This window comes from Arvicola amphibius, chromosome 11 (assembly GCF_903992535.2).
Source record: "Arvicola amphibius chromosome 11, mArvAmp1.2, whole genome shotgun sequence".
NCBI classification, from domain to species: domain Eukaryota; kingdom Metazoa; phylum Chordata; class Mammalia; order Rodentia; family Cricetidae; genus Arvicola; species Arvicola amphibius.
Window position 1 is genome coordinate 17,001,253 of NC_052057.2, and position 26,634 is coordinate 17,027,886.

The window sequence follows — 26,634 nt, forward strand, 5'->3', positions numbered from 1 at the left end:
TATTCCCAAGGTTACTTGTTTAGAATATCCTTTTGTTACATATATTATCTGACACAGGCAGATGCTTTCCTCATTGCTGAATTGGAGACACAGAGATGTGACAATTTGGTTTAAATGGCATAAACATGCTTGCTGTCCCATATTCTATATATTGCTTAAAGTAGAGAGTCAAACATTTTTATCACCTATGTGTGGGAGTATATTGTGTCTTGCTTTGTTACTGGGTTAATGGGAGTCCAACCCAGGGCCTTATCTATTTTAGGGAATGACCATGCCGCTGGTTAACATCCCCAGTCCCTTTCTTTATGTTTTATTTTAAAATGAGGCTTCTCTTGAGCTTACACGTTTTCTATCTGATCTTCCTGAGTAGCCATGACTCTTGGCAAGGCGGGAAAAGTGTGGATTTACATAACATAAAGTACTGAAGTGTGACAGAGACCCCACAAGTTTGAGAGTAGAGGAATCGGGCTTCTCTGGTGTGTGCACCAGAGAATTTGGGTCATATTTTCTCCCAAGTGGAGAACCACAGAATTCCCAGCAGGGCTTGCACCCGTCATTTGCAAGGAAACATGGTTCTCAAAGCTCTGTGGAAATGGATTTGGTCAGGCAAGACCTGTCTCTTTACAAGAAAACTTTTCTCATTTCATACTGGAGATTGGGGGAATTAGCCACAGGGTCACTTTGCAAAAATTTTCCATCCGGACTCTAAAATTAAAGTGATTCTGATGAGAATCTCAAGGATGGTCTGGGCCATATTACATAAACCAGGTTTGATTTCAGAAAATGAAATGCCCTATTTTTATACATTGCTAATAATACCAAGCTTGTGACTGCTGTCTGAAAGTGTTAGGCACTGGCATAGTGTTGTAGCTCCTAGTACATTTAGATGAGCATTTTATGGTTTTAGAGGGGTTCAAAGAAAAAGGGAATCATTTGATTATTCTTATGCAATGGTAAGAAAGAGTTGTTTATATTTCACAGTATTTTTACATCACTTTTATGCAATTCCCTTGTTGCATGTCTTAGTTAGGGTTTATATTGTTGCAATGATACACCGTGACCAAGAAACAAGTTGGAGAGGAAAAGGTTTATTTGGCTTACGCTTCCACATTACTGTTTATCATTGAAAAAAGTCAGGGCAGGAACTTAAACAGGGCAGAAGCCTGGAAGCAGGAGCTGAGGTAGAGGTCTTGGAGAAGTACTGCTTGCTGGCTTGCTCAGTCCCCAAGGCTGAATATCTTAGCTGGTCCTCAGTATATGTTATAATCTTGAAGAAGCAGGGTCTACAGCCAATGAAGGAATGGACTTGCTAGCAATATGAGAGCAAGCAGGCAAAGAGCAGATCCTTCCTTCTTCCATGTTCTTATCTAGGTTTCCAGCAGAACACCACACTAGAGGGGATTTTCCCAATACATATGATTTGGATTAAAGGTGTGTCTTCACAATTCAAGATCTGGATTAGAAGTAGATCTTACTATTTTAAATTAAGCAAAAATCCCCCCTCACACATTTGTCTTTCTGTTTTGGGGTTTTAGTTGGTTCTAGATGTAGTCAAGTTGACAAATAAAAATAGCCATTACAACTTGACACATAATCATTAATTATTTCATAATTTCCAAATGAGAACAATAACCAGGTCATAATAATGCCAAAACATTGTGCAGCTATCCCAAGTACAATTGCAGACACGTTATATATTTAGGTAAAAGTTATGCCTAATATATTATATCTATAACTCATACAACTGTAAATGCATTATAAATTTAGAATAGGTGGGAATGTCCCGTGGTGGGTATTCTTTTAGTATTTCAAACTTAAAGATGATAACCACTGACATTCTCTTATAATTGATGTTACATAACATGATAAAGAAATCGAGGTAAGAAGACACAAATATCTGTACAAACTTGTTCTTAACAAAATATAACAGAAACTCTCATATCAACTATAACCCTCATGTCTGTAACTGGTCACGTTGCTTTAGCTGATGTCTATAACCATCTTCCTCTACTACCCACTCTGTGTTTACCCCCAACCTCAGCAACCACTTCAACAGGTCTTGGCTATTTTCCTAGAGAATTGAGCTATAATTTTATTCCTGAAGGGTCTGTGCCACCTTGTCATCCTTCCTGGACTAGGCTGTTGTAGTTTCCTACTGACTTTAATCACAGGGCACTGCAGCACCAAGAGATGCCCTAAAGGATCAGCTGCACTCCAGACATAATCTTTCTTACCTCCATCGTGGAGAAGCAATGCCAGTTCCCCATTGCAATCTGGATCAATCACCACTTCTAACACTGTTATTCCTTTCTTAACCTGTTAGTTTAAGGGGATTGAAGTCCAAAGTGACCAGGAGAAGTCTGAGCTTCCAGTGCAATGAAATGTTTGCTGTAGCTCCTGACAGGAGTACTCCCTCCTCTGGAACTAAAACTTCTAGGTCATCAGGACTTAAGGTAGGGAGAACAGGAAGCAAAAATATTCCTAGTAGGTCATTAGGGGCAATAGTGAGGGGCACTATTCCCTTTTCTAGTCCTTGATTACTGGACCTGTGGATTCTGGCCATGGGAGAAACTGGACCATATATTGGTGGCTGACTCCAAGCACAGACTGCTTTCTGGAGAACCCTGCCCCAGTCTTCCAGACAGACACCAACTAATTGGTGCTGTAACTGTGTCTTAAAAAGGCAATTTCATCTTTCTATCCAGTCAGCTATTTCAGGTTAGTGAGGAGCAAGGTAATACCAGTGGATTCCATGATCAGGGGCTCAATCTCACACTTTTCTGGTTATGAAGTGTAAGATACCATGACATTGGATAAGGCATCCTGTAAGTCCAAAGGGGCTGATTTTGGAAGAAGCATTATATGCAAGAAAGGCAAATCTATAACCAGAAAACGTTTCTACTCCATTAAAGACAAACAGTCATCCTGACCATGGATGAAGTGGTTCAATATAGTCAACCTGCCACCAGGTTGCTGGTTGGTCACCCTGGGGAATGCTGCCATATCTGGAGCTCCGTGTTAATTTCTGTTGTTGGCAGATATGGCACTCAGCAGCAGCTGTAGCCAGGTCAGTTTTGGTGAGTGGATGTTGTCCATGCTCATAGATGAGCCCATGTATATCCCTCAACACTGTCACCATGGTCGCTTTGTTCATGTGTCCACTGAACAATGACAGGAATGGCTGGAGAAACAGGCAGAATCTCCACAGAACAGGTCATCCCATCTACTTGGTTACTGAACTCCTCCTTAGCTGAAGTCACCTTTGGATGAGTATTTTTTACACGGGCCACAAATACCTTTACATCCTTTGCCCATTTGGAGAGATCTACCCACAGACTTCTTTTCCAGACGTCTTTCTCACCAATTTTCTGGTCATGCTCGTTCCAAGAATCTGACCACCAAACCAATCTATTGGCTACAGCTCATGAGTCAGTGAACAGTTGTACATCTGGCCATTTCTTCTTCCAAACAAACTGTAATACCATGTGTACTGCCCGAAGTTCTGCCCACTGTGAAGACTTCTCTTTTCTAGAATCTTTCAGGATTGTCCCAGAAAGGGGTTGTAATGCTGCAGCTGTCCATTTTTGGGTGGTGAAGCCTGCATAGCATACAGAACCATCAATGAATCAGTCCTTAGTCTCTTCTCAGTCAGCCAATCACAGGAAAACACCATGAGTCCATAGACACATACTTGGCAGCATACAGCATTGTAAGAGGAGTATAAACCATAGGAATTTAGGCAACTTCTTTGTGTAACTTGCTTGTGAGACAACCAAGAATAGCCATTATGGTAACTATTGTTATTGCCACTGAAATCAAGCTGTCACCTTGGTTAAGGAGCCTGGACTTCACTACAGAAGTTGTAGGGTTGTAATCTGAACTCAAGTCTCTCCAACAGCCAAGTCTTTTCTTACTAATATTTCATCCCCCCTTCCTTCCTGGATAGAACGTACCCTGTCAATTTCATTTTTAATTTGCATATCCTTTTCACCGAACACTCTGTTCTTGTCTAAAACATTAAGGGAATGAGCAATCTGCACACCTGTGCTTTGGGAAAACTCAGCTTACTGACTTGTTTAGGACACACACAATACATAGCCTCTTTTCCCTCCACAATAAAGGTTAAATGGGAGACAGAGGAGCTGTGCTCTCCAATGACTACTGTCACCCTGTAGACAATTGGCAGTGGGAGTGTAGCAGCTGCCACACTCTGCAGATATCTCTCTATTTAAAGTTCAAAGAGGCACAGGATAACAATAAGGGAGGAAGCCGCGTGGCCCTGACTAAGCTGCCCAACAATAGAAATAATGGCTGCAAAAGGTAAGCTGTAAGGCGAGGGGTTTCTTGGCAGAAATAGCTTCCCACCTATTTTACTTTGTTTCTTGGCATTTTGATCCCGAGGAAGGTAGGCTCTCTGCTAAAAAACCGGTGGCTGCTAAAAGCTATTAAATATGCAGTTTTTAGACCACGTTTGTAAGATGAATAATTTTGAAAGGATCAGTGAAACAGAATAATTTAATACCTTATTTTTTGGGGGAAAGGTGAATTATAGACTATTTGTTTCTCAGTATTGAAATGTATTTGAGATCTTGGGAGGGGCGTTGTTGGACCAGTAGTAAGAGCAGCTGAGTTCTTCTGCAGAATGGCTGTGTGAATTTGGAGGGGTCTCCCCACTTTTTTGAGTCTACACTATGACTGTCAAATGGGAATATTGAGCTTAATCATCTCTGACACGCTTCCTATCTGAACTATTGTTTCTAATTCTTAAACCTTATTTCATATTTATTTGGTTCTATAAAATACTTGATTCCAAAATAACTAAATAGACAGACTGAATATATCTTTTTCTGAGAAGCAGTTTTTAAATACATACACGGCAGTCTTTGCTTTCAACCCTGACAGCAATTAACATTGTGAAACATTACATATTATCATCCCTATTTTTTACTTAAGGAGACTGAGCCATAACAAAGTTTGGCATGTGTCCATGGTCACTAGGATGTGGTGGCACCAGGCCTTGGACCCGGGTAGTGTTGCTCCACAGTGAAGTGCCCTTAAGAATGCTTCCAAACCAGTTTGGTAAGGTGAGGACTGAACAAACAGTAAAGAAGTTTATTTTTATTTGTGCCATTGATGTAAGTGATCTAGGAAGAACATTGGGTTTCATGTAATACCTTTTCCAAATTATGCATCAGATGCTGGTAGAGCTGAAAATATTGGAGTTAGAAGATGACCGGTTATACTTGGTTAAAATGTCTGGACACTTATATTGCTTTACAAGGAATAGTAACTAAAGGGATATTTACTCTTAGAGCTAGAAATGCAAATTTTATTAAATCAGGTGGTATAAAATTTTATTAAAGTACACTTGCATTAAACATTTATATTCAGTTGGAATATCTACTGATTTTCAAGTTCTTTGAAGCTGTCGGAAGTACTGTATCACTTACATGAATAATTAAAAAAATACTATCACGTACTTTCATTCTATTGGCATCTTAATTCACAAAAAAAAATCTTTCTCCCAAATGAGACTAAAGTATGTCTCATAATCTTTGCTTTACCTTTAAAGCCACAGCACATGGCAGGTAAGGAGGAGGTTCCCCCTTCTGTGCATTATGTCTCGTTCAAGGTCACAAACAGGAGAAGGAAGAAAATCCCATTTTGTCAGATAAGGAAGACTTCAGCATTTCATGAAGAACATTGAAACTATTAAAATTCATTTAAGCTTCAGAAAGTTGTCTATTCTGAAAGTATCTTCTAAATTTAGAAGTACCTCATCTCCTGATATCTTTATTTTAATAGCATTAAGCACCCTTCACATTTGAAGTGATGGAAATCGTAGTGGGACTGCAATTGCTAAGAACATCCATGCTCTCTTAGCTAATGCTGTGTGATCTCATTGTATTCTCCAACTGAGACTATGTCTTAGTCCTTAACACAGAGACATTAATTCGATAATATGTTTTTCTGTGCTGCTTTTCAGTATTTTGTGTGGGATATACGCGATAAGTATTACAGAAAATTATGTTTATAAATTGCTTTTCTCCAGATGAGGTACAAGCCGGAAATGAGACATTATACAAGTGTCTTTCATGTGTGCTGGTTATTATTGCCCGTAGTCAAGCTCAGTGCTCGTGGTGACAGTGAACGACTTTAAGAAATAAATTCTTTTTTTTCCTGATGATGATTATGTAAGGTCTGATGTTTTCCTTTTCCTGTGAAATTTAAGATGAAAGTCAGTTATTGAGATCAAGAGCAATTCTCAAAACAATTTAATCTTGTATGTTATGAGAAATTCACTTTAGTGGGAATTACTAACCGTTATATTGGATTGCTGTTATGCAAACAGCTGCTAGACCCATTGCCGAACAAGCTCATGAGTAGCTTCTGCATCCACTAAATACAGGCGCGGTGGTGGTTCAAGTTTGCAAAGCTTTGCACATATCTTATCCCTTGACTGAGGAAACAGCCGGGGGGTAGATACTGCAAGTTTCATGGAAACTTCAAATTCAAAACTACAGCCGGGCGGTGGTGGCGCACACCTTTAAACCCAGCACTCGGGAGGCAGAGGCAGGTGGATCTCTGTGAGTTCGAGACCAGCCTGGTCTACAAGAGCTAGTTCCAGGACAGGCTCCAAAGCTAGTACTGAGAAACCTTGTCTCGAAAGACAAAACAAAAAAACAAAACAAAACAAAACAAAATTCAAAACTGCACCAAGGTCATGGAACTGTAAACAGGTGACCTGTGGTTTGAACCTGAGACTTCTATTTCAAATATCCAGCATTTATCGTTCAGTGGCAGGGTGTCTTCTGAAGAAAACAGGACAAAAATACTCAAGTCTGACCCTGACCAGAGTGCGCTTTTCCTTAGCTCCCCCAGAGATCTTTCGTTATTTTCCTTTATAAAGTTTGATGCCGAGAAGATCTATTTAATCTATTTTTATTGCTTTTAAGCAGAGTCGACGTCGCCACAGCTAATGGTTCCCGTTCTTCTGCTGGTTGGATGGATTGTAGGCTGCATCATCGTGGTTTACATCGTCTTCTCTTAGAAAAGTAAGGGTTGTAGCAATGAAGGTTTTTTTCGTGGCATAAATATTCCAGCACTGATTGTTTCTGTTTTGCTAATGAATGTTTTGTCATTCAGGCAAGAAGACTTCAGGCTGATACCACTTAGAAGAACTAAGAAAAACATGGACATGATTGATCATTAAAGGTGTCTCATATTAAACAGCTGCAGTGTTTTGTATCTTCTGGAAGCTAGAATTTGTTTGCCTAAGAATATCTTAGGAACTTGATCCAATTACAGATATAGAATATAAGAAAATTCAGGTGGAGTTTTCTGTGTCAAGAAAGTAGGAAATATATATTTCACTATGGCTAAAAACACATTAAGCAGCAGGGTTGAGTATGATAATTTAATTCGATTAAAAATGTCTTGTATTCTTCTTCCAAAATGGATAAATGGACTAAAGGACAAAAAATAAACAGAAGACAAAGAACAACGGAAAAACTTGCATCTTAGCTCTGGTTCATAATGAGAAGTGTAATTTAAACCATACCGAAAGGCCGTTGCTTACAGTTGTGTAACAGATAAAAATGTTTGACGTCACTTGTGTCGGTAAGGCTGTGATAGAGGAGCCCTTTCATACACTGTCTTTGAAAACTCCGAAGGGAATATTTATTGTTGTTTGCCTTTTGGAGACCATCTTTGTGTTGTCCAAATGGACTCAAGATATCCTCCCGCCTCAGGCTCCTGCGGTAGCTGGAAATGTGGAAGTGTACTGTTTCTCCCAGCTAGGTATAGCATTCTGGGGGTGTATGTGGAAGTTAGTATATTCCAGAATGCATATGTTTATTTCGAACCAGTTGTTTGTTTTCCAAGAATTTTCACAAAGATAGCACCAAAAATACAAAAGGGGTCGGAATCAACTGTGATGTACACTTGGTGTTAGAGCAATGCAGTTTTAGAAAGGAATGAGAAAGGTCTTGAAATATTGATGTGATGTAATTTCCATAAAAAATATTACCTGAAAAAATTAGTTAGGCTGGAGATATGGCTCAGCAGTTTATAGCACTGTCTGCTCTTACAGAGGACCCTGGTTCAATTCCCAGCACCCACATGGGAATTCACAATATCTGTAACTCCAGTCCTGGGTAATCCAACACCCTCCTCTAGCCTGCTTGGGTGCCAGGCAAGCAAATGGTACACAGATGTATATGCAGTCAAAATGCTCAACCATGTAAAATAAAATAAAAATAATAAAATATTTAAAAAGGTCAGGTATATCTACTCCCATTTGTGTAAGCAAAGGAGGAGTTTAACCAATATTCAGGTGACTAATTTACCACACACACAGTCAAACGGGGAGGCTAGATATTTCTGCATGTACTTTATTTTATAGTGTTTCATTTTTAGGATAATATGAATATTTTGTAAGTTAAAAAGAAATATTAATAACCTCCCCAAATTGAGAACAAGCTGAAAGTAATCTAATAACATCAATTTGGAAATTGTCTTAGTCAGTGTTCTATTGCTTTTAAGAGATACCGTGACCAAGGCAACTCTTATAACAGAAAGCATTTAATTGGGGCTTGCTTATGTTCTCATCATGCCAAGGAGCATGGCAGGATGCAGGCTGGCATCATGATGGACAAGTAGCTGAGAGTTCTACATTTGGATCTGCAAGCAGCAAGAAGAAAGAGTCACTGGGTTTTGCGCTTTTGAAAACCTCAAAGTCCACCCCAGTGACATATTATTCCTCCAACAAGGACACCACTCCTAATCTTTTTAAATAGTGCCACTCCCAACTGACCAAACATTCAAATGAATGACTCTCTTGGGGCCATTCTTATTCAAACCACCACAGTAATATAACCTAAAAGAGAGAATAAATTTTTCAAGAGATTGAAAACACAGTATATGGTTTTTACTATGTGTATCTTATGGGTTAGGTAAGTTAAAACCACAATCAGCTGGGTGAGGTGCAAATACCTTTAATCTTAGCACTTAGGAAGGAAAGGCAAGCAGACCCCTGTGAGTGCAGAGCAGCCAGAGATAAACAGTGAGACCCTGTCTCAAACAAAAACAAAAACAAAAACAAAAACAAAAACAAAAACAAAGCAGCCACCCCTCACACAAGAAAATGAAAAAAAAAAAAAAAACTCAACCCAAACAAAACCCGAGCAAAACAAAACAAAAAAATCACACCAGCAAATCTTTTTCAAGTAATGATGCTTATATTGTTGGTTTGAAAGGCAGACCATCACTATAAATGCCAAATAAATGTACTTTGTAATATTAAAATTGCATATAAAATCTTAGCACGAGTCCACTCTTTGTTTTCCTTCTGTAAAGTAAATGACTACCCAGCTCTGCTCTCTGAGAAACCTACTAGGGAAGAACTCCTGCACTTCTCTGTGTCCGAGAGAACTACCTCCTTCAAAGGAGTCAGGAACCCTTGACTAGCCTCGTTTGGCTGGGAAACCCCAAAAGTGACTTGTCTAATAATGTCACTGTCCACAGATAGTGTAACAGCGCTGACAGTGTTCCAGCAAGACGTGTGTGAGTTCTGATTGGGTGCAGTGGAAATATATAAGGACACCCAGGAAGTATTTTTGCCAAAACTTAAACACAAAAAGTTTTGATCCAACTACAAGTGTTCAGAAGAGAACTGGGAGGGTCAGCCAAGTGTGGAGTAAAACCATACAGAACACCCAAGCCTGCTTTTCCAGCAAGTAACCAAAGTTGAAACTCTGTTCATGGCAGCCAAAGTATGGGATTGGCCTATGTGTGTGTCCACATACAAATGTATCGCATACTCACACACACACACACACACACGCACACACGCACACACACATGGACACACACACACGCACACACACATACACACACACACTGTAGTATATTCAGCCATAGAGGATCTCACTTACGTCATTTGGAGGAAAATGCATAGAAATGGAGATCATGTACATGACAAAAACCGGATTCAGGAAGACAAATTTTACACATTTTCTCTCATATATGGAATCTACCTGTAGATTAAAAAATAACAGACATAGGACCAATGAAATGGCTCAACAGATAAAGGCACTTCACTGGCAAGCCTGATGACCCCTTCGATTATGGGACTCACCTGGTAGAAGGAGAGGACTCTCAACCTGTTCTCTGACCTTCACATCATGCCGTGACATGTGCCCACACACATGCAACACACAACACAAAGTAAATATATATTATTCACACATATGAATTATGTATGCACGCAACCTTTAAGAATTTGTTTGCATTTTATTATTTTGTCATACAGTATACTTTGATCACACTTTTTCTTTTTCCCCAATTCTTTCATATTCTCCATACTTCCCTATGCACCCAGCTTTATGTTTTCTCTCTCTCTTTTTAAACTTTCTTTTTATTTATTCTTTGTGTTGTTCACATCATGTATCTCGATCCCGTTCATTTCCCCATCACTTCCTATCTGCCCTCCTGCCCTTGCAACCTTCCCCAAAATAAAATAAAATAAAATTTAAGAGAAAAAAAGAAAAGAAAAAAGAGGAAAAATCAATCTCGTCATGGAAGCTGAGTGTGACACAGTGAGACTCACACAGTTAACACTTTTATCCAAATATCTTTACTTGCAAGTGTTCATTGCAAAGAGTCATTTCCAGGCCTCTGGTTTCTGCTACACTATCGATGCTGGGCCCTCACTGGGGCTCCTCTTAGGTATCTTGTTATTACCCTGTGTTGAGAAGATCCTACAGCTTTGAGTCTGCAGGACCGGTCTCTTCACATGCATCCGCAGATCACAGATGGGATGGATGTTAGGGTGGGTCAACTCATAACACTTTAATTTTTCCCTTTATTAGAGGATAGTTTCAAAAATTATTATTTGGGAGCTGGAGAGATGGCTCAGCAGTTAAGAGCACTGGCTGCTCTTCCAGATGGTTCATTTGCAGCACTCATGTGGTGGTTCAAACTCTCTGTAGCTCCAGTTCCAATTTCATTTGGCTTCTGCAGGCACCAGGCAAGGGTGTGATACACAGGCATACATGCAGGAGAAATCATCTAGACACATAAACTAACAATAAAACTTAAACATTGTAATTTAATGTTTATTTTTCATTATTATTTTAAATTATACATGAGTGCATGCGTCTGTGTATGGGTGCTCACATGTGAGTATGTGTGCCTGCCAAAGCCAGCTCCTAGGAGCTGTAGTTATAGGCACTTGTGAGCCATCCAGCATCAATGCTGCGGGTCAAGTTCAGGTCCTCTACAAGAACAGAATATGCTCTTGACTGTTGAGTCATTTCTCTAGCCTCTCAAAGGCCATTTTAATTTAAAAATGTATCTATTTATAGTATGGTTGATTTTTTAAAACAATACAATAAAATCAGTTTATATATCTATATACTTAAATATTTAAAATTTACTCTCAGCAATTTCAAAGGCACAATATATTGTTGCTAGCTATAGTTGTTATGTTATAAATAGACTTTTTGAACTTATTCAAATGGTCTAAATGCTAGAGGTGATGTGGGGAAAGAGGAATACTTTCTTCATTGTTGGTAGATTAAATATTAATGCAGCCATTATAGGAACTATTGTAAAGTTTATTCAAAAAGTTAGAAATATAACAGTCATTTAACCTAATTCTATAGTTTCTGGGTATATACTCCCATGTATTACTGTATAGATATAGGCTCATTCATGCTTACTGATGCTCTATTCATAATAGGAGAGGGAATCAACCTTGACGTCTATCAGCTGATGAATTGTTAATGAAAATGTGGTATACATAAACAAGGGCAATTTATTCAGTTGTGAAAAAACTGGAAACTGTAAGATTTGCATGCAAAGGGAGGGAACTAGAAAAATCACACTGAATGAGGTCTGCTGGCCCGGTAAAACAAGCATTGTATCATATGCCTGTTCTCTCTCATATTCTTTCGTAACATTAAATGTTTAGATTAGTGTGTTTAACTTGGAGCACCTCTAAAAGCCAGGAAAACAGAAAAGAATCATTGGAATGCCTTAAGGGATGGGCGTAGCTGAGCATATGTGCTGTGAAACCAGAATGGGGAAATACTAGAAGTGTGAAGTTTAAGCAGGGATAGGTAGGGGGTGGAGGATTCAAGGGTGGGGATAGAGGGTTACCCTAAATAAATAGTATATGGAAGAAGCTTACTAAAAAGTAAGAAAAGAGATAGAAAGGAAGAAAGGGGAAGGAAGGAAGGAAGAAAGGAAGGAAGGAAGGAAGGAGAAAGGAAGGAAGGAAGGAAAAGAAGGAAGGAAAGGAAAAAAGGAAACTGAGAAATACACACATACAAACAGGCAGAGACAGAGGAGGAAAGTATTTTTGTACTGCTGGATAATATCACAAGTAAAAACCATGTTAGAAATCAGCAGTGTCACATGAGGGATACTTCTTTATTAACTGCCGCTCAGAAAAGTCCCAGATGATCCCAACAAAGCACAGGCACTTGCCACTTTTCTTGAATGCCCATCAGAACTAGTTTATAAGACGCCATTGCTGAAGACAGAATATACATTGATTGGAAACTACAGAGACACAAAGCAGCAACCGATGTGGAGGCTTCCTCCCTGCTGGCTAGCTTTCATTGTGTGATAAGGTGCCATGCAGTGTATTAGAGAAGAAAAGGTATCCGTGGTCTTGCTCAGCTGTGCACTCTACATACTGCAATACCAACCTAAAAGCAACCAGGGCCCTCTGGTGCAATAGTGGCATGACTGTTATGGGTAGGTAACCACCCACTCTTTGGCTGGATATGAGCTTTGCTCCACAGAAAGTAATCCATGCCTTCTACGGTAAAGATGGTGAAAAATCTATGGCTAAGAAAGTCTTAAGGCCCGGTGGGGGAACTTCCTGTTGTTTAAATAAATTATCATGGTGTAAATCTACCATCTAAATATATCTGTTTATAACCACCAACAAATGGTAATCTCAGCCTTAACCATGGAAGCGTCTCTTTACAAGGAATAACTATGCATAGAGGGATGCACGCTCCTTAAGGTGCTGAGAATAAGTGACGATCGAGGACATATCTATATACAAGGCACGTGTCACCTCCTTGAAGGCTCAAGAAACGTTGTGGAACATGGGCTGGAAAGAAGATGAAAGGTGGATGGGGCATGAAGCACTTTCTTCTGAGCATGACATAGCTACTCAATCATTCAAAGCAGCTGTAGCTGCCTGCCCTTGACCTGCACAAGACCAAACCTAATAACCAGCAATCACGAATGAGGGATGGGTTCTTCAGGCTCAAGCCCTCATGCTCATTATTGGCTACCAATAGATTCTGAGGGAGTGGCAGTCATTGTTATCAGTGATGTCCTCACTGATGATACCACCAGACTCCAGTGGACAGTTCAAAACTCATGATCACACAGATAGCCTTGGGTAACCTCAGAGGGGCACAACGCAAGCAAAAAAGACATGAATGGGAGAAAGGTACTTGTAGGAAAGAAGGGACTTTGAAAGGGCTTGGGATTCTGAGAGGGTGGTGGGTAACAGTAACCATAAATCCCTATTTACATGTAAGGAACTGTTGAAGGACAGATGTGATAGGGGGTATAGACGGTGCATATGAAATACATTTTATTCATACGGGAAATTACAAAAGAGTAAAATTTAAAAAATGATTAGTTTGATAACTCTTTCAGCAGAGACAACTCAGTACTGAGAGGAAGAAGAGAAATTGTAGATCAGATTGGTTAGTTCTAACTTGGGAATCTTTGGAGTGATTTAATCACTACATTTTGTTTGGTTACTGTGAGGTGTGTAGTGTTGTATTTAATCTACCAACCCTGAATCATTGGAGTCATTTTTTAAAATTCAACTTCAAAGCTCTCTTCTTGGAGGTTTCTAAGGAAAATCCTTTAAACAAACAAGTTTTCAGGCAGTATTATTATTATTATCATCATCATCATCATCACAGAAATGTGTGTGTGGCATAGAGTGTATGTGTGTGTATATGTATTTGTAGATATTACTTCCTTTTACATGGACATTGATTCTGTTTGTTTGTATTATTTTCAGTTATTTCTCTATCACTACAGGAAAATACTAATAATATATTATGCCATGTAGTATTACACTGCATTTTATAAGGTATACTGATGCCTTATATAATATAACATTATCTTCTCACTAATACCTTGGGTGAACCCATTTTTTATTTTCCTGATTCAGAATGCAATTCATAATAAGCAAGTAAGACACATGCATCAGATGAACTCATCTTCTCCTGACAACATTCTTGGCTGCATAGTGGTAATGTTCTAACTTTAAGCACTAAAACAGTCACTGGAGCAAATTAAGATGGATTGGAATTCTCAAGGAGACAGTTGCTGATTTTCTAAAGACTGACCCAGATAATGACTACATGTTAATCTCATTGTACACAAAATCTTGTTTTTACATTTTTTTATTTACAAAATTTAGCTTATAGTGTCAGAATGCAGACACTAATAGTTGGAAAGATGATTATAATGAGTTAGCCACTTCTTTATTTTATTGTTTAAAAAAGAAAACAAACTATCTTTCTTTTTCATTTTACATACCAATCCCAGATCCCACTCCCTCCCCTCTTCCCATCCCCTCTACATTCCTCCCCCACCCACTCTCCATCTCAGAAAGGGTAAGGCACATTTCTTTGGGAAAGGTCCAAAGCCCTCCCTACTATAACTAGGCTGAGGAAGGTATCCATCCAAAGAGAATGGGCTCCTCAAAAAAAAAAAAAAAAAAAAAAAAAAAAAAAAAAAAAAAAAAAAAAAAAAACAAAAAAAACAGCACAAGGAGTAGAGATAAATCCTGGTGCTGCTGTCAGTGGCCCCTCAGTCTGCCTCAGCCATGCAACTGTCACCCACATTCAGAGGGTCTAGTTGGGTCAGATGGTGATCCCTTCCCTGTCCAGTTGGAGTTGGTGAGCTCCTATTAGCTCAGGTAAACTGTTTCAGTGGGTGTCCCCATCATGATCTTTAACCTCTTTGCTCATTTTCTCACTCCTCCCATTCTTCAACTGGACTTTGGCAGCCTAGTGCTCTGAAGCGGGTCTCTGCCTCTGTTTCTATCAGCTGCTGGATGAAGGTTCTATGGTGATATTTAAGATACTCATCAATATGAATACAGGGCAAGTCCAGTTTGGCATCCTCTCATCTATTGCTTAGGGTCTTAGCTGGGATCATCCTTGTGGATTCCTGGGAATTTCTCCAGTACCAGCTTTCTTGCTAGTTACATAATGGCTCCCTCAATGAAGATATCCTTTTTCCTTGATCTCATCTCTGTTTTTCCTCTATCACTTCTTAACTTTTAAAAATCACATTCATGGCCAGCCCTACATGATCAAAACACTCCCACTCCCTTTCTCTGCCCTTCTTCCAAATATACATTGAATATTGGGGCTGTGAAGGATTGCTTCCCTTACTCCCTGCATTATTATACAAAGCATAAAAACCACTTGAAAGTATTTTATTCTTCTCTGTGCCTGGGGAAAGAGATAAATTCCAATGAGTTTTGAAGTGTTTAGCGAAACTCTTCATGAACTTCCAAGCCTCATAGAGCTGAAAAAATTACTCTAGAGGACAGGAAGAATCTTGAAGGAGAGATCTTTGCTCATGAACAGAAATGACACCCTCAAGTGATATCTGCCTATAGATGATCTTGGTATAAAAATAAGTTAATTGTCTCTCATTTTTAAAGGAAGTTATTTTGTTCTATTTATGTATTCTGAACCCTTAGTTTTGTGTGCTGCAGTTTCTCAAGCACTCACTTCTTCTTTTGCTTACTCCATTTCTATTTGGAGTGGGCATTTCCAGTTAAAACATAAATGTGCACCAGCCTGAGATTTCCCCAGAGAAAAGAGCACTTACAGCTTATAAGTGGTATTTTGAGTCGGTAACTCACCAGCGAATGAGGCGGATGAAGGATTTATCTTTACTCTCACTTGGACATGATTCTTGCTTTGTAAGAGTAAAGTGGGTGTGTGATTTCCTACAAACCTCCCAGCAAATCATGAATGGTCACAGAGCTGTAGTTTCCACTGAAGGAGAGTGATAGTTCAGGATTTAGGGACATTGATTATCCTGGATTTAAGGCCACTTTCAGCCATCTTCTCTGGCTGGGAGGATAGCGCTGTATATACTCAAAAATCCAAACGAGACATCTGCATCTTAAAGGCTCATTTTTGGAGTAGTTGTCATGAATACGAGATGAGATGGGATATTGATTGCAATCCTGGTGCTGGATGAAACAGGTCATTGGGAAACCATTCTGAGTTGTAGGTTACTTGCTCTGCAAAATTGGTTCAGAAATGGAGAATAAATGGAAATAGGGTTTTCGTGTTTTGCATCCAGTGTGCTTCAAGTCTCAGAAATTGGTGCTTTATGCATTTTTCCTTATCTCTGTTATTTGAGATGTGCTCAGCATGAGAGGCACTTTGTCTTAGAAAACACAGTGCTTTAGTCTCATAAACACAGCAGGCTCATGGGAAGGCGATAGATATTGTACACATTCTTCACCTGTCTTTCAAGGGTGAGCTCTTTGAACTCATGGACAGTAACAGTAATGGATTCCACGGGAGACAGAATACACCACCTATTCATTCACTTCTGCTTTTATCTTCTTTCTGCTATTTTTGTATTATTTTCTTTCATCTTACTTTTTTTTCCCTCGTGTTATATGTAACCAGCATTTTGCTGGTTTCGGTACTGTGGAGAGTAATCAGAGCCATTTAATAATGGTTATTCTGGGCCTGAGGAAATGAATTAAGGGTTAAAGTGCTTGCCTTGCAAGTGTCAGGATCAGTGTTCAGATCTCTGAAAACCCACATAGGTGGCAGCCTGTCTGTGATTCCAGCCTCAGAGGTCAGAGTCAGGAACCAGAATAAGCCGGCCAGCAGTTCTGGCCACACCACCAAGCTCTTGTTTTACCCGAGAGACCTTGCTTCAGTGAGTAAGGTGAAAGGGCAATAGACGATGATTCCACACATGTGCCCACACATATACAAAATCATGCATGTACACACTACACACACACACACACACACACACACACACACACGGATAAAGGAAAATAAAATGAAACAAAAACAACAACCACAATAACAAAACCAACCCGTTGTTTGGCTCCTACCTCTTCTCCCGGAGAACATAGAAGAGTCCTGTCTTCATCTGTGTTCTGTTGCCGTGACAGACTGGGTGAATTATAAACGACAGGTTTCTGTTTGACTCAGGGTTCTGTAAGCTGGGAAGTTAATGAAGATGAGATCTTGTCCAGCAAGTGACTTCTTGCTGCATCATAAGAGGGTGGAAGCATCATCAGGAAAGAAATGGAAAGAACAGGAGAAAGAATACTGTTTTGTTAAGAAACCCATTCCCATCATAACAAATTTGTATTCACAATTCATTATTGAAAAATAATTCATAAATGGTGAAAAAAATGGAAGAAACATTACTCCTTTTCCCATAATTGCAGGAGTGGACAGTGAGCTGAGTTTTTTTTTTTTTATCCAAGTGTTTAGAAGTTAAAACATATTCTTGAAATGTCAAGAGTTTCAGATTCTTGCATAGTTCTCACTGGCAACAATGTCATACGAAGAGAACTGTGCTGTTGGAAGTCATAGAGGTAAAGAGTTAACTGCTTCCTCTGAAAACTTCAAACAATACAGAGAACAGTCAGAGGATCAATTTGCCTTGAAGTATGATTAATTCAGTTTCTTTCTTAATGGGAAACTACTACTATGCTCTAGCTCATTTGATCTTTATGGTATCTCTTCATTATGCATGGTTATTATTCATGTTTGAAGATTTGAGAACGAGGCTCAGAGAGGTTAAGTAGCAAGGACAGCTCCCCTTGAGACGGGAGATCACCAGCTCTATTAAGCACAATGTTTATATAGTGTCCTCTTCTGCTGTCAGAGATGCCATCTCAGTGTGTTTGAGCCTGTTAGAAAGAGTACTGCTTTGTCACCAGAAACCATTTACGTCTTGTTGATGCTGCTGTGTGTATCTTTGTGGCTTAAATGTTCATATCAGATCAGGTTTTTCCTTGTTCCACTTAAAGTACTCTGGACATTCTCCTTGATGTGAAGCCTTTTCTTCCTCTCTTTCTCCCTACCCACTTCCTCTTGTTATTCTTCCAAGACTGAGGATGACGTAATTACTCTTCTACCATCTTGACTGAGTAGCCATGAAGAAGCATGTACAGTGGTTGTTTGGGGAGCTCAGAAAGTCCAATTAGGCATTGTTAGTGCATAGATCTAGAAAGTGATAACTTTAAAAACATTTCAAATTTAGAGACTTCACTTCACAATGTTGGGTTCAGATATAATGCTAGCCAGGTGTTGGTGGCTCACGGGTTTAATCCCAGCACTTGGGAAGCACAGGTAGGCCAAGCTCTATGAGTTTGAGGCCAGCCTGGTCTGCAGAGTGAATTTCAGGACAGCCAAGGTCACATAGTGAAACTGTGTCTCAAAAAACGAGGGGGTGGGAAGAACTCAAGAATACATACAAAAGAAATCCTATAGAGTGATATGTTGTTTTCTGTTAATTGACATCTAAATAAATTTTTTTTTTTGCTAGAGACAAAAAGAGAGAAAATATATCATTGGTTACTTCACAGGTGACTCTCATCCAAAATTCTTGAGGTTTAAGACAACAACAGCCATAGTCAGACAGGCAGGGACAATTTGCTATTCTTGGTAACTTTATTGCAACAGAGATTGACATGAACTTCTGGACAAGGAGGATGGTGTGCCCTGTAAAGATAGCAGGTTATAGCTGAAGCAGAGTTGGGAGAAATCGAGGCCAGGGCTGCATTAACTCACAAAAAGCAGAGCCAGGGTCAAGTGTGTAAAGAGCAGGGTCAAGTGTGTAAAGAGCAGGGTCAGTGTCACAGTTCCTAATGTATTTCCTCAAGAAATTTCATCATTGAAAACCACCTGAAACATATTTCACTAAATAAGTTTAGTTGTTATGGATCTCCCTCCCCCCCCCTCTGTGTGTGTGTGTGTGTGTAGAAGGTCACCGGCTAGTAAAATGTGTAACATCAGTTAATCCATCATCTTAGCCAAGAAAACATGGAGGAAACACCCAAGCCCATATTCAACCGTGAAAGGGTTTCATGGTAGATGGTATTTGAATTATTGGAGAGGAAAAGCCTGAAGGTCAAGGGAGACAAAGGCCCAGAACTCATTCATCACAATGCAATTAGACTTCACACATGTTTTGCCCGTGTTTGACCCACCACTTCAGGAAATATCATAGTATATCTGGACTTTAATTTGTACTTTTGCTAGCAAGTTCATCATTCTTTAGGCCCAGACAAATCAGAAATCTGTGTCTTATAAACCATCTTTGTAAATAAGTGTCCTAAACCACATTGTCTTCCACTGTGGTCTGGTGGGTTCTCTAAAGTTGCTGCACTCTGCTTAGAAAGGCTGCCTACTAAAACATCCTTCCGTCCCATCTGCATGACGTAGGACATCACTTACCATCAATTATGGCCTTCAAGAATGTTGGTACTAGCATTTTGTTTGCCTTAAATTCCATTCATAGAACCCTTTACTTAGTTGATAAAGAAAATATAGTTGTCTGGACTTGCCTAGGGGTCTTGACAGAGAAATTCTCCATCTTTAAAATCTGACCTTCCAAGTCATCGCCACCTCTTTGTTGGTTCCTAAAGTCTGGTCCTCAGACAAGTAGCATCAATAATAATCTTATGAGAAATGTAGATGGCTGGACTTCAGGTTGCAGAACTGGATGCGTGTGAGTGGGAATCACACATAAAATGTGCTCTAGCAGTCTCTGATGCTCCGGAGGCGGGCCACAGTCTCCAGCCATGCCTTAGCTTTTCCTAAGGAATCTTCTCAACTTCTATATGCCTTAACAATACCTGGTTTACTCTTTTTCTAAAGATCAATGAAATGTTTCATAAATTATAAATTATGAAATTTCAAATTTGGAAATCACAAAATTTCAGTCTTCTTTTGAGTAAGATTCTGGTTTAGCTTTGCTGCTTAGCACATTGGGATATTTATTTCTAAGTCAGAAGCCACATATTCACCCCCACTTGGTGACTGAAAGGTAGCATAAGCAAGAATTTCTGCATATAACCAATATCAGAAAGCATTCAACAGGGGCAACTGTGTACACAATAGAGGATTCATTCCTATCTGCTTAAAATATTTCTGGAAATAAAACTTCTTTTGAAATTATATATGAAAGAATAACATTATCTTGTGACATAGTTGATGTCATTCTATAACCTTAGATCTGTAGTGTAGCCTGCAGATTCAAAAGAATTTATTTAAAATCTGTTCCCATGAAAATAATGTGTAAATAGCAAGGTTGTTTGATTATTTGCTGTTTAAACCATATATTTCTTGATATATAAGAAGCTCTGCCTAGCTCTGTGGTGCAGTGGCTAACACAATGAACTTTGGGTTAGGCTGCAAACCAAGCAGCGGGTGGCCAATGGGCCACAACCTCAGTGGCATCTCTGGAGGTTCCTTGTCTTATATGTTATGTCAGTGCTTTCCTTTTATTTTTTTAAATTTTTATCTTATTTTTTTTATTTTTACTTTAACACACACATGCATATTTTCTTTTTGTATATATTCTGGCTTCCAGTTTAGTGTTTTTATGAGATTATTGAGTGTGAGAATGAGTGGGTCTCTGAGTCTGTATTTGTTTCTTGTGACTTTTCTTGCAGTCTTTTTCTCCTGTTTGTTTGATTTATCATACTTAGATTAGTCAGCTTTTGCTTTACATTATCTTATCGTATTTTATTACCATCCTTTAGAAGTCTGTTTGTTTTCAAAGGGGAACTGCACAGGGGTGGATCTAGATGGACCCCCCGGGGAGATGAGAAGGAACTGGGAGGAGTCGAAGAAGGGGAAACTCTAATTAGGATACATTGTGTGAGAAAGGAATCTATTTTCAATATAAGGGGAAAATTACCACTTATAAGAAGTACATTTTCCACTTGGCTCTATTTTATAGTTTATGGTTTTCTTCTAATACTTTATAGCTTTTAATTCATTATGGACAGGATTTTTTATGTTTATTGATCATATTCTTAAATTTTGATTTAAAATATCAACATAAACCCTTAGGAGAATAACAGAAAATAAAAATGTAGAGGATGATCCAATTCTTTGCTTTTAGCCCGAATGCAGAAAACCTGAGTAGAGTCTATGAGACAGCTTAAAGCTTTGAGATCATTTCATAATGGTGAGACTCTCTTGCTTCCCATGACTTCACTTAGCATTAGGTTAGGAAATTTACTGGAGAGCAAATGTTAGACAGCTACTTCTTGAGAGCAGACACCCTGCCCTGGTCCGAGGTCTGGGTTATGCAGGGCATCTCAGGCTTGATGGTAAGGTCTTCCTTAGTCTGAGTGAGGCAAGACTAACTGGTTTCCTGCCATCACATCAAAGCTCAGAAACAGACATGAAATTTCTATCTTTTCTTTTTTGCCAGGAGAAAATAATGTCTCTCTGGTTAGTATAACTTTCCCTTTCTACTTTCCTCAAATATAAACATTTTGAAAAATAAACACGTAGTCTTTTGGACTTGTGAACATATTTATGCTTTTGCAAATGAATATAAAAATAAAGAAAATAGCAATATTAGCCTTTAATGTTTTCCTTTATTGAAAATAGATTTTTTTATACAACACATTCTGATTATGACTTCCCTTCCCCATTCTCCTCACAGTTCCCTTCCCCTCCCATCCCAGAAGGATCCACATCCTTTCTGTCTCCTGTTAGAAACCAAACAGGTGTCTAAGGACTAATAATACAGTACAACACAGTAAGACATTAATTAATTAAACAAGCAAACAAATCAGAATATGACAAAATCAGCTAAACAAGAAAAAGAGCCAAAGAAAATGCATGGGAAACACATAGAGATTCAGAAACGTTCAGGTTCACACATGCAGGAATCCCATTGGATCTCATAAACATGGAAATAATCTCATGACAGGAAATAATCAAATTATGGGCTGAACTCAATAAAATAGAATCAAAGAAAACAATACAGAGAATAAGTGAGACAGAGTTGTTCTTTGAGAAAATCAATAAGATAAAGAAAGCTTTACTCAAACTAACCAAAAGGCAAAGAGAAAATAGTGAAATCAACAAAATCAAAACTAAAAAGGGGTCAGGTCATACTTCAAAAACACATACTCCACAAAATCGAAATATTTTCCATGCATGTTGCACCCGGCACGCATGCCCTTTTTGCCACGCATGTCATATCTGACACATGTGCTGTTTCCGCCACATGCGTCGCCTCTGACATGAGCGTCATTTCTGACACGGTGCCGCGCCTCACATGCCTGTTGTTTCTGGCACGCGTGCTGTTCCCACCACTGCGCTGCCATTTTGTCACGCGTGTTGGATCCGTCATGCGTGTCAGTTTTGTCACGTGTGTCAAATGGCATTGTGATGTCATATCAACCAGGTGGAGTCATTGTTGAGGGGCCCCATCTTCTTCCTGGAAACTTCAAAGAATACTGCAGGAAAATTCATTGTTCATTGTGGAAAACTTAAACTTATTTATACAGACATATATATAATGAAAGGAACGATAGAGACATAAATAGGTATGAAGAAAAGTAAAATTTTTCCTTAATTCTTAATTCCTTAATTCCTTAATTCTTTCTTCTTTCTGTCCCATGATGATGGCTCCTGACTTGAGAAAGAAACTCAGAACTTTTCTTTTAACAACATGCTTAGATTTAGAGAAGGACACTGCAACTTTACCTGGTAAGCCACAGTCATGTGGCGATACACAGATTAGTAGAAATGGATTAAATTAATATGTAAGAGTTAGCCAATAAGAAGCTAGAGCTAATGGGCCAAGCAGTGATTTAATTAATACAGTTTCTATGTGATTATTTTGGGGCTAAGAGGCCAGGAACCAACAAGCAGCCTTCATGCAACAAGGAGGAATAACCTAAAAATAGAAAGAGTGGGTACTTGCTCAAGTATAGACTCCCAAGGTGAAAGAACCAGAAATGCTGAAGTCTGAAGGTAGGAGAATATGAAAGCCTCAACTCAAGATAGGAAAAAGAATTCACTCATCCTCTATCTGATTTCATTGAGGGCCTTAGTGGATTAGATACTAACTAATTGTTAAGTTAGTTGTTAAGGGTGGAACTTCCTAACTCAGTTCAAATGCTAGCTTCTTTTGGATATGTCTTCACAAACATTTCAACGGCAGCAGCAACAATAATAATGAACCATGGCAAGTACTCTTTAGCTCAGTTAAGCTGATACATGAAACTAACCATTAAAATTTGTGAGGTCCTATTATAGGGTTTCTATTGCTGTGAAGAGATACCAAGACCACAGCAACTCTTATAAATGAACACATTTAATTACATCTGTTCAAAAGTTAATTACAGTTCAAATGTTTAGTCTGTTATTGTCATGGTGGGAAGCATGGTGGCACACAGACAGACATGGTGCTGTAGAGGGAGCTTGAGAGTTCTACATCTGGGTCCACATACAGCAGGAAGAGAATGCGAGCCCCTGGGTTTGGCTTGAGCTTCTAAAATCTGAAAGCCCACCCCTAGTCATATACTTCCTCCAAGGAGGCCACGCCCACTCCCACAAGGCCACACTTCCTAATAGTGCCACTCTCTATGAACCTATGAGGGTCATTTTCATTTAAACCACCACAGGTCCCTTGGGATATCTTGGTCTCTTGAAGTCATTTCTGGTTAGCTCCTTCTACTTCTCAGTTTCTGAGCCAGTGACATGGTTCAACGTGGACTAGAATTCTTAGGAGGTCTCTCCAAACAATTGGCTTTCCATAAGATATCTGGTTTTGGGTAGAACACAAAGAGTATCACTCCTTTTGGGGTTCTGAGGTCCAAGATGGTGTCTGGATTCCTGTAGATGTAGGCTGTAGTTCTCTTAGTGTAAAACCCTTGTTCAGTGCTCATATGACAGTTGTATGGAGCATCTGATTGGACACTCTTGCATTGTTTTCCAGGCTAATTAATCTTGGCTTTGTTGACATGCTAAGGGCTCAAACACAAGTGGCATTCTTTTTACTTTGTCCTAACCATCTCTTAGAGTATTGCTTTCTGTGAAACACTTCATTCTTTGTAATTTTTTAGAAATAACCACTTAAGATGAAGTAGGTATTTTCTTGCCCAATGTCTTTCTGAAATGAATGAGATGTTTAAGTACTGAAAAAAAAAATCTCTAAAGCAAAATGACATTTTATTTTATGTGCAGAAACAGGAACTTCAAGTTTTTTTTTTTTTAGAAGAAAGATTTGAGGAGTGTGGTGGGGGAGGGGAGAGCTGGGAAGGATGGATGGAGAGGACGTTGTGTTTGTGATGCATTGAAAATAACAACAGAATAAATATAAAATGAAATAAATAAATAGGAAGAAAGATTGGGCAAAAGTTGAATGACATACTCTACAATATTGCACATCTGGTGAAACAGTATTTTTAATGAAATTGTCATGGATCAGACAATAGCATTGGCCTACCATTTTGGAACATCATCTACTTGTGTATGGTTTGTAGAGAAACGTGTTACAGTAGATCAACAAGCATGGGCATTTAGTGGATGGATGTTTGTGGTATTGCTCCAGATTCTCATTCTTTCCAAGGAGCTAAGAATCGGGTCTGGTGTATGTCTCCTGTTTTCTTCTTCCAATATTCAATCCCCCAAATTGCCTTTTATGAAAACAACAATGTGTCATCAAGAGCAAACATTTCTTCTGTTCTTTGTTGGGTCCACTCACAGTAATTAGAAGAGAAGGATCAGTGGGTTGGGCAGAAAAGAAACTTTTATGAATCAAATGTTCCTCTTCTGTGTTGACCGTGCACTGATTAAATTGGTCTAGCCTGTGGGATGCTCATGACTCTTTAGCATTCTCAGAATAACCTTTGTATGTCTTCTCTCAGAACAATGTTTAATCTGACAGAATTGCTGTCTTATCACAGAAGCACATTAGCTTCTCACATGCTCTGTGCACTGATTCCTTAAGGCCATGACCATGAACATGAGTGTTATAGGGATGGATGTCTTGTAGCCTATCTGAAAGATGCAGCTTTTTCTGGGATCAGTTTCATTTTTCATTCCTATGTAACTGTCAGCCACTTCCAATTTTCTTCTTTCTCATCTCACTGTTCTCTGGCCTGAGCACAGAACAGCAAACCTGGACCTTACTCTTCTATAGACTGACTATAACAGAGTAAGTGCAGGAAGGTTTGTCAGTTCCATGAGAACGTAGAGGATGGCTTACCTTTCTAAAGTGTGAAGTACTTCAATAAGAAAGGAGAAGGTTGCATTTTCTAGAATTGCTTCCAGCTAGATTCTTCAACTTTTTACACAACACACACACACACACACACACACACACACACACACACACACACACAAATTGAAAGAGAAAGAGAGAGGAGAGAGCGAAAGTTCATTTTTTGCTTTTTCTATTTGATTCTTCATTGCATTTCTTCAATTTCCATTTTATCCTCTGCTTTAAATCAGTCCTTTCTATGTTTTGTTTCTTTCCTTTTGTTTTAAACTTTCTTTTCTCTTTCTCCTGAATTCCCACCCGTAACAACATAGGGGACAGCCTTAACATTTAGATTCGATCAAGACAAGACCAAAAGCCTCCAGAACTTCACTTAATCAAAGACTAAAGTTTATAGGAGAAGAATTATTAATACTAGAGTCATTAACTTGTGATAACAGGTAATGCCCCTGGCTTTGGAAAACCAAAGAGCTCTATTAAAAGTAGATTGCTTGCTACATGTCTAAGTGGGGGCAACCACATGAATTTACTGCAATAAATTTAATCTAAAGTTTTCTGTTGCTGCTGTGTTTGCGATCTGGAAAGAGCAAACAGATCATTTCATTAGTTAAGGACCTAATAAAATTTAAATCTATTATTTTTCCACATTACATACATGGAAATGTCTTTTTTGTTTGCTTTGAAGCCTCCCTTTGTCACCATCTGTATAACTTCAAAAATAAGCATACCATTTTGAAGGCATTTATGTGGATAACCTTTGATGAGTTTCTAGTTAGTGCTATTTTGAATTTTATGACCCCAAAGCTGTCATCTAGAACTTAAGGATGTTGCAGATGTCGGCAGCTAAGTATGTTTGGTACATCATTGCTACATCTGCTGATAAAATTGCCTGGTTTTATTTTCCATACATGCTAACATGGGTTCCCACAGCAGGAGGGGAATAAGTATTCCCCCTTGGCAGTCTTCCTCACTGCTGTGTTGTGTTTTCAGAGAACAGACAGTGCCTGTGGTTGCCACATAATCAGTGTTTCTCCCATGGCTGTGGTCCAGAGGACATTGTGCCTCTTTCCAAGGAGAGACTGAAAAGGGCCCTGGGAAAGGTAAGTATAAGATAAATGGGTTAGGGAGACCTCTAGAAGATGTTCTAAAAGGATGAAATATGAAGACCAGGACAGAGTGCCTAGAACACTTGCCTAAATGGCAGTTTGGGTATATTCTCCATTGCATGGAGATGCAATGTTCTGTTCTCAAAACATAGGAAAATCATCCTAAAGTGAGTTGAGGAGAAAAATGTGAGTCCACATCTCCACACTAAAT

At 39.0% G+C, this 26,634-nt stretch overlaps 1 protein-coding gene across 1 annotated transcript; it reads left to right on the forward strand.

Annotated features, from left to right (window-relative positions):
- Positions 1 to 4,307: 4,307 nt before the first annotated feature.
- Positions 4,308 to 7,051, forward strand: Strit1 (small transmembrane regulator of ion transport 1). Its single transcript, XM_038347962.1, has 2 exons — positions 4,308 to 4,320; positions 6,960 to 7,051. The coding sequence occupies exons 1-2, from the start codon at positions 4,308 to 4,310 to the stop codon at positions 7,049 to 7,051; spliced, it is 105 nt and encodes a 34-aa protein (XP_038203890.1).
- The last annotated feature ends 19,583 nt before the right edge of the window (positions 7,052 to 26,634 follow it).